The 9,234-nt window shown below is 43.0% G+C and overlaps 1 protein-coding gene across 3 annotated transcripts in view; it reads right to left on the bottom strand.

Annotated features, from left to right (window-relative positions):
- Positions 1–223: 223 nt before the first annotated feature.
- LOC311112544 (activin receptor type-2A-like) overlaps positions 224–9,234 on the bottom strand; it is a 49,338-nt gene continuing 40,327 nt past the window's right edge. For all 3 annotated transcript variants that reach the window (XM_084155679.1, XM_084155681.1, XM_084155680.1), the window contains exons 5-11: positions 7,616–7,765; positions 7,054–7,197; positions 6,246–6,391; positions 5,837–5,951; positions 5,420–5,558; positions 5,031–5,161; positions 224–4,328 (exon numbers count right to left, since the gene is read on the bottom strand). In XM_084155679.1, coding sequence (XP_084011805.1) covers positions 4,134–4,328; positions 5,031–5,161; positions 5,420–5,558; positions 5,837–5,951; positions 6,246–6,391; positions 7,054–7,197; positions 7,616–7,765 — 1,020 coding nt within the window. In that variant the 3' untranslated portion in view covers positions 224–4,133. The remainder of the gene's footprint in view (positions 4,329–5,030; positions 5,162–5,419; positions 5,559–5,836; positions 5,952–6,245; positions 6,392–7,053; positions 7,198–7,615; positions 7,766–9,234) is intronic.

Genomic DNA, 9,234 nt, shown 5'->3' with positions numbered 1-9,234 from the left:
TGTGTGTAAATAGAATGATTTGGCTCTACTTATTGAATAAAGTCAAGCAATCTTTTCATCAGTGTATGACCCATAATTGTTATAGTGATGCATGAAGATAAAACCTTAGACCCATTCAATGCTAAACGCTGCCAACTAGTGGTCTGTTTTCGGAACCAACATTATTAGGTAAAAACAATTCACAGATGATTTCAGATGGACAACATCACAATGACACATCACATTGAGCAGTCACTATACTTTATTTTAGGGGGAATAGCATACAATTTCTCTGTACAATATTTAACATCCACTTCCAACCAGGCATCTGAAAAAGTTTGTGAAATAACTTGCAAAGCATAAAAATGTCCACCTGCCAATAGAACAGTAATTTGTGCCAAGTCGCACCGTTTGACTATCGCCAAATACTGAACCAAAGCTAACCTAGGTTTAGCTTTAGGGTTGTTTTGAGAGGAAGTGTGTTACGAGAAAACACTGTCTGCTGGTCACATACAAGGGATAGCATTCTTGCAAAACTGCTGGAATATTGTAGCAATGGTATCTCAATGTTGTAGTGTAACATCTGGGGTCTGAGCTAGGATGTCAGGTAAAACAATGACTGTTTTCACACTACTGAGCCAACCTGAACCATACTTTGCTGGCTCTGATATTTTCAGATCACATTGTAATTTTCAGCTTTCTTCCAGCAGCTATGGCGGATGCTTAACCAGGTCACCCCAGTACAACTCGGTTCGGCTTAGTTTGGCTCACCTCAGTAGTGTGAAAATGGTATAACTGTTGATTCAGGGTTCCATTTGAGGGAATTTTCATCAGACCACCTTAGAAAGAAATGAGTCTCATCTAGGGAAGGAAGAGTGACCGTTTCGGGCCATTTGGGCCATAAATTGATACAATTTAAAAACATAGATATACAAAATAAACAGGTAAAATCTAATTATGGAATAATTAATTGATCAGGGATTTTTCAGCTTCTTTGTGATATATTCTAAAAACAATAGAAACAACCTCATGCTACAATCTAAAAAACGACATGTATATTTACATAATGTGCATTTCAATATTCCAGTCAATCTGAAGTCAAATGTTATTGGGCTTTCTGAAGTTTATCTGAAAGAAATCAACTCTCACAAGAAGGCCAAGGTCTGATCAACTTAAGAAGATTGTAGTGTGGTTCGGGGTATAAAACGTCTGTACAGTGAAATCAGCCCTGTAAAAGTAGCTGTGGTTTAAAAATAAAATCAGGTACACAATTATACCCACAAAATATCAGAAATCATCAGGATCACATCATGGCTACATATATTTTTTCAGTCAGAAGCAACATACGACAATCAAAATAACGCAGTAGTACTGTAGTGATTGTATATCTGACTGTTGGTTCACCGCTAACTGCTTGGAAACTGGTGCCCCTTCCACTCTTCCTCCAATGCCCTTTGCTTGGTAGTTGCTATTGCTGAGCACTACAGGGTTCCAGTGTGTGGGAGGGGATTCACAGTAATGGCCACCATTTTATGGCTTCTCAATTCATCTTTCCTTGAATTGTCGCATCCCCTCTCCTCACCTCCTCCTCAACCATATTAGGCGAGGAGATAGGATGTGTCAAGAAAAGACGAATTGAGATACAGCCTACATCCGCTGCGAGACCACTGGCCAACTACAGCCTTCACCCCCAAGAGTAAAGACACAATCTAGTAATGCAGTTGGGCCTTCCCTAAGTCCCTTCCACTGTCTTTCAGAAAGAGGTAAAGTAGTGTTATTGTTTGAGTTGGCACCTGCCCACCTGCTCTCTGTCTAATCCTCAAAAGCTCAGGTCTGCTCTGCAAAGAATTAAAACACCAATAGACAAGATTAACTGTTTAAAAAATGCTACAGTTTTGTGAAAGTTGCTCCTGCAGCAATGCAAGTATGTACGCACTTGGACCATTCAGCACTGGTTGCATATACTGTAGTAATTACTGAAAAGCATAGTATTGAATCCCTGAACGTTGTTGATGTTGTTGTTGTAGTTCCAGTTAAAACACTGACTAGGTGTGAAGAGAGATAATGCAAAGTGTCAATGTCGCATCAGTGTCAATGTCACTCAGAAGGCAAATCTGAGCTCATACAACAAGCTATAAATGGAATACAGAACACATTCACAAATCAAATTCCGGAAGGACGACGAGAGACATCCTTGTTTTGCACAGGGTGGGTCTACAGTAGTAATGTTGTCACACTGATTAAAGGCTGAGGAGGAGGACAGAGTTGAGATGATAGAGATGCTAGAAATTGAGATGTTTTAGCTCTATGGTTGAGATGACACCAGGAAGAGAGAGTCAGTGTGAAAGGTCACTCGCGTCTCAAAGCAGAAGGGTAGTAGCAAGGGACAGGGAGAGACAGAAGGGTAGTAGCTAGGGACAGGGAGAGACAGAAGGGTGGTAGCTAGGGACAGGGAGAGACATAAGGGTAGTAGCTAGGGACAGGGAGAGACAAAAGGGTGGTAACTAGGGACAGACATAAGGGTGGTAACTAGGGACAGGGAGAGACAAAAGGGTGGTAGCTAGGGACAGGGAGATACAGAAGGGTGGTATCTAGGGACAGGGAGAGACATAAGGGTGGTAACTAGGGACAGGGAGATACAGAAGGGTGTTAGCTAGGGACAGGGAGAGACAGAAGGATGTTAGCTTGGGACAGGGAGAGACAGAAGGGTGGTAGCTACGGACAGGGAGAGACAGATGGGTAATAACTAGGGACAGGGAGATACAGAAGGGTGGTAGCTACGGACAGGGAGATACAGATGGGTAATAACTAGGGAGTCGAGACAGAAGAGTAGCTTCCTGAGCTTATTTAAAAAGAAGACCAAAGGATAACCAAAAGGCATGCTCACATCATTAAATACTCAGTTGACACAGCAAATCAAAATAAGAAAGAAGTGCTTTTTTAAATCATTTTCAATGACTTAGGGGGTTATTGAAATACTTTTAAAATGTAGGATTAAAATGTTTTCATTAAAAACAAAGGAAGGAAGGACAAAATAATGCACAAAAAAAATCGTACAAAGAAGAAAAACAAGAAGGCAGAAACACGTGTGTAAATGTATTGCCATACATTTCTTTGCGGACTAGTTTTAAAACTGTGGTGATAATTATTCTATTTGCCACAGCTGTACAGTATACAGTTCAATAATACCAAAGTAATGATGTCATCTGAATAGTTTACAGAGAGATTGTTGTAGTCATAGAAATATAATTAATAGAACTAGAAACAATAGTAGTTCTATTTCTATGGTTGTAGTGTTGTAATGAAGATGGAACTGAGGTATACCTTGTTGACTTGATGGAGGTCTATGGTTTTGCTTTCGAAGTAGTAATGCTTGGAAATGGATCACCCCCCCTAAAATAAAACTTGATTACCATTGTTTTGATATTATGTACAGCAGCAGTACACGTGACATTCAGAAGCTGTTTCTTATTGGCATTACAATTGTCATTATCATTATCATAACACAGAAAGAAAACAGCAAATGCATTTTGAAAACAAGTTGCCCTTTTTTTTTTACTGAGCTGTGAGAGTAATTCTTGGAGACTCCATCCTCTTCCTCTTCTTTTGCTTAGAAAATAGAACAGAAGTCTGTTAGGAGGTCCTAGTGTTTTCTTCGTATATATAAAAAGAAAATGTCCCTTTTGCCCAGCTCACAGGGTTTGTTATGACCTAGTGTTGTCCTTTTGAAGGATCCTTTTTTGCCCAGCTCACAAGGTTTGTTACAACCTAGTGTTGTCCTTTTGAAGGATCCTTTTTTGCCCAGCTCAAAGAGGCTGCTGTTTTTCTTTTGAAGGACTCTGTTTTACAGTTTGAGGCTCGCAATGGGAGTCCAACACATCATGATAGTATAAAGTGGGTAGAAACCAAAGCAGTGTGGGAGGGCACAGCCAGGTATTTTCCTAAATGACAGTAGTGTAGCGCCCAGCACTAAAACACACCACGCCATGCCAGCACGCCAATCTGAGGGGATCAGGGGTCAGAGTTTAACCCAGGATCATCCAGAGTTCATGATCCTGAACGGGCCACTCTGATTGAACAATGTATACCTGAAAACATCAAATCAAAACCGCTCCATGTCCACCACCTGACATGTCCAGTCAATGTCCGTCCATTCATAGGCTGGACTCTTTGGGCGGGAAGTCCACGTTGGTCACCATGGTGACGACAGTGACGATCTCCTCGGGGGCGATGATGTTGGTCTGGCGTTGCATCTGGATGATGCGTTGCTCCACGCAGCCCGCCGAGAGGCGTGCCTCCGCCTCGTGATCCCAGCACTCATCGATGGTCTCACACAGCATCACCATGCCCTGGGACAAGCATAAGAGTATATATAGGGTCATTTAAGCAGAAGCAGAAGCTTGAACCCATAACCCTGATGTTGCTAGCTCTATGCTCTAACCCAGTGGTTTCCAACCTTTTTCGGTTACTGTACCACCAACTGAATTTTGCTACTTAAGTAGTTTTTTGTGATATCTGTACATTACTATTTCTATTTTTGCCAACTTTTCTTTTACTTGAAGAAAATAAATGTACCTTTTACTACATACATTTTCCCTGACACCCAAAAGTACTCGTTACATTTTGACAAGAAAATGGTCCAATTCATGCACTTATCAAGAGAACATCCCTGGTCACCTCTACTGCCTCTGATCTGGTGGACTCACTAAACACAAATAATTTGTTTGTAAATTATGTCTGAGTGTTGGAGTGTGCCCCTGGCTATCCGTCAATAAAAATAAATAAATAGACAATTGTGCCGTCTGGTTTGCTTAATATAAGGAATGTGAAATGATTTCTACTTTTACTTTTAATACTTAAGTATATTTTAGCAATTCCATTTACTTTTGATATTTAAGTATATTTAAAACCAAATACTTTTAGACTTTTACTCAAGTAGTATTTTACTGGGTGACTTTCACTTTTACTTGAGTCATTTTCTTTAAAAGGTTTCTTTACTGTTACTCAAGTATGACAATTGAGTACTTTTCCCACCACTGATCCTCACTCACCGCGTGTTTCTGCCAGCACTCTCTGAGGCTTGGCCGTAACTTCTTGTGGACCACCACCTCCTGCATGTCCTCTAGAGACGGGTGCTGTCCCACCTCCTCCTCGAAGGGCAGTGTGTACTCATCCACAGGACCTGCAACAAAACACACACACACACACACACAGCGTGAGATACAGAGAAAACACACACACCAGCAGAGAAACCACACACACACAGTGACTCCTTTTGGGATCACATTCGGCACCGTAGGTATTCTGGTCGCTTCCGTCAGCTCTACATGGAGTCAGCAGTCGGCCTTGTCCCCGAGTCATTGATCCTTACTGAGACGCACAAGGTCAACATAACCGTTGCAAACACACGAGGACACACACACACGGATTTCCTTCTCACCGTCTGCAGCGGTGCAGCGAGCGGCCAGCTCCCACAGCACCAGCCCCATGGCGTACATGTCTATCCTCAGGAAGGAGTCTCTCTGGAAGTTGATGGCCCCCTCCAGCACCTCAGGGGCCATGTAGCGCCTCGTGCCCACCTGGAGAAGCACAACACAAGGCTACAAGGTCACACTCTGTCTCATGTCAACAACACACTGCCTTAAGGTCATAGTTCACTCCGGAATCAACGTTTGTCCGATATTCACACACCTCTTACGGACCTCAATGTGGGATATTACACCGTTTTTGAAGTCTGAAAATGTATTTGATTTTGAAGTGAACTACTGTATCACTACATTTGTGGATAATGTATTCACCGATTCTGCTCTTTCTGCAGGTTAATACAGCATCAGAATAACCAGCATCATTATTTTACCTGGCCGTGGGTATCTCCTGCTGACTTCCCAGCTTCAAACTTCAGGGCCAGGCCGAAGTCCGCTATGCAGGCTGTCAGGTTGTTCTTTAGAAGCACGTTCTTACTCTTGATGTCCCTGTTGGAGCCAGAGAGAGAGCGATAGAGAGAGAGAGGGAGATAAGAAAACAGCAGACAGAGGAACAAGCAATCGAGAAGTGGGCCTCAATTCTATTGATGTGATGGAATGTATTTGTTCTACCAGCTGTCAGTGCTCCGGTCAATGTGTTCTGTTGTATCATATTTGCCTGTGTGTCTGTTTTTGTCCCTGTGACCTATGCTGGTGACAAACCCAATTTTCCCCCTGTGGGGAACAATAAAGTTTTTTTGATTCAGGGTAGGACCGGGCCGGCCGATACCATCCTCCACCCACCTGTGTGCGACGGCGGGCTTGTGTCCGTCCTTCAGCCCGGGGATGTCCTCGTGGAGATAGGCCAGGCCACGGGCCAAGGTCTGGGAGATGTGGCACAGCTCGTTCCACGACACCACGTTGGCCTTCAGGTAATCAGTCAGAGAGCCCTGTGGGGGAAAACACAATTAGTGTTAGTAGTTGTAGTAACACTGTCCAACCACTGGAGGGCAGACAACCCGCTTCAGGGGCTGACCCTGTGCTGCTTCCAGCCTCTTGGTATATGTGTAGCAGAGGAGGCTGGTGGGAGGAGCTATAAGGGGATGGGCTTATTGTAATGGCTGGAATGGAATTAATGGAATAGAGTCAGACAAGTGGTTTCCATTTGTTTGATGTGGAACCATTTATTCCATTTCAGTCATTACAATAGTCCATCCTATAGCTCCTCCCACCAGCCTCCTGTGGTGTGTGGTGTCTGGTCGGTTGTGGTTTTAAGAACAAATAGACCAGGGTTCCCCAAATGGCGGCCCGCGGGACAATTTTATTTGAGACGCGGTGTGGGTGAACGGATGTCTTCAATATTATTCTACAATGTAGAAAATAGTAAAAATAAAGGAAAACCCTTGAATGAGTAGGTGTGTCCAAACTTTTGACTGGTACCATATCTGTTTGGGCTTCTTGCGGTCAATTTGCAATCTACAAATTATTTGTAAATATGTTCCGGCCCACTCACCATCCGCTCAAGAAAAAATCATCCCGCCGCTGAATCTAGTTCATGATCCCTGAAATAGACAGATGTCAATTTGGATGGACAATGAAGTTGTATACGTACGTTGTCGTGATAGGCTGTGATGAGCCAGAGGTCTATGTCCATGTTGTTGTCTCTCTTCTCCACGCCGATGAAGTGGAGCAGGTTCTCGTGTTTCATCCCACTCAGGCTGTAGATCTCATACTCGTTCTGCCACGACAGCTTGTCCTGCAGGCCACACACCAACACACAACATTAGGTCCTCTGTAGCTCAGGTGGTAGAGCATGGCGCTTGCAACGGCAAGATTGTGGGTTCGACTCCCTGGACCACCCATATGTAAAATGTTTGCACACATGACTAAGTCGCTTTGGATAAAAGCGTCTGCTAAATGGCATATATTATATTAGCTATTTCACCTTGTGTGATGTACAAATATGACATAAATCAAACACAATAACGTATACAGTGTTACCAATGACTCCCGAGAACAGTACTACAGTGTTTCACTTCAGTGTGCCTTAAAACATGAGGATCAAGCCAACTTTCTAAAACAGAGCTAAATCGTAACCAAACGACCAATCTATCAAAATTATTTATATAAAGTCCTTTTTATATCAACATTGTACCTCAACATCCAACTCATACCTGAATGGGGAAGACCTTGACAGCCACGTAGTCGTTGAGGAGCTGAGCCTTCCACACACAGCCGAAGCGCCCCCTGGCTTTGATCTCGATCAACTGCAACGGCTTCTGCCCCATGATGGGAGAGGGAGGGGTGTGTGGCCCCAGTGGGTCCTGTAGGAGAGGGCAGACAGGAAGACAGATAGACAACAGGTTGGTACAGGGATCAATGAAAACACTAATACGCTCTGTACTACTGCTGTGCCATAGGGGCTACAACTCAGTGTTGGGCTCAATTCAATTTCAATTCAGTCAATTGATTCAGGAGGTAAATTGAAATGCCAATTCTAATTTCCACTATTGCTTCTCAGTTGAGAATAGTGGCGAAAGAACAGGTGCATGGCCTCACAGTATTCAGTCACCACATGAGGCTGATACACCGGATACAATTTTATTGTATCTAATTAGTTCCGTCATTGCGCTAGCAGGAACAGTCCTTTTAAACTCTAAAAGCTGTGTAATTGCTGGGCACACACTTGGGAAGACAGATCATTATTAAAAAGAGTCCAGACTAGATAAGACATTGATGGGAACCTGATGAGATTTATCTGAAAGATTTTTATCAAGGAAGCCTGTATTAATTAGAGTGGTGTGAGCGTTTAAAACACTGTCCGACGACGCCAAGGTTGTGGGTTCGATTCCCATGGGGGAACAGTACGAAAAACAAAGTATGAAAATGTATGCAGTCGATCTGGGTAAGAGTGTCTGATAAATGACTGAAACTATATAAGTTGAATGCAACGGTGGTAGAGGATGGCTCCCTATGTAGTGCACATTGGACTCTGGTCAAAAGTAGTGCACTATATAGGGAATAGGGTGCCTATTGGGGCGCAGCCAGAGTCTTCTCAAAGATATCTCAAGGACTTCACAGGGCATTAGCACGGTCAGTCCTACTGTCTTTTCAAAGAAATGGACTGACATCCGTTTTCAATCAGATCATTCCATGTTATTAAAGGCCTATTTGAAGACCAAGGGTATCTTTTACAAATCCTCCCACATAAAAGGTAGAGTAAATAAGAGACAGAGGAGAAGAGAGGAGAGGTCTGGGACTTAGATGAAGCTAGGTAATAAAGAGAGGGGCCTTAGATTATTGGGATGTGTCCCAAATGGCTCTCTATTTTCGGAACTACTTTTGACCAAGGCCTACAGTGGCTTGCGAAAGTATTCACCCCCCTTGGCATTTTTCCTATTTTGTTCCCTTACAACCTGGAATGAAAAATGATTTTTTGGGGGGTTTGTGTCATTTGATTTACACAACATGCCTACCACTTTGAAGATGCAAAATATTTTTTCTTGTGAAACAAACTCTACCAAGTCAATACTTTGTAGAGCCACCTTTTGCAGCAATTACAGCTGCAAGTCTCTTGGGGTATGTCTCTATAAGCTTGGCACATCTAGCCACTGGGATTTTTGCCCATTCTTCAAGGCAAAACTGCTCCAGCTCCTTCAAGTTGGATGGGTTCCGCTGGTGTACAGCAATCTTTAAGTCATACCACAGATTCTCAATTGGATTGAGGTCTGGGCTTTGACTAGGCCATTCCAAGACATTTAAATGTTTCTAATTAAACCACTCGAGTGTGGCT

The sequence above is a fragment of the Coregonus lavaretus genome (genome assembly GCF_964263955.1).
Source record: "Coregonus lavaretus genome assembly, chromosome: 38".
Lineage (NCBI taxonomy): Eukaryota > Metazoa > Chordata > Actinopteri > Salmoniformes > Salmonidae > Coregonus > Coregonus lavaretus.
Note: the sequence above shows the minus strand (reverse complement) of the source record. Positions and strands in the feature narration are given on the sequence as shown.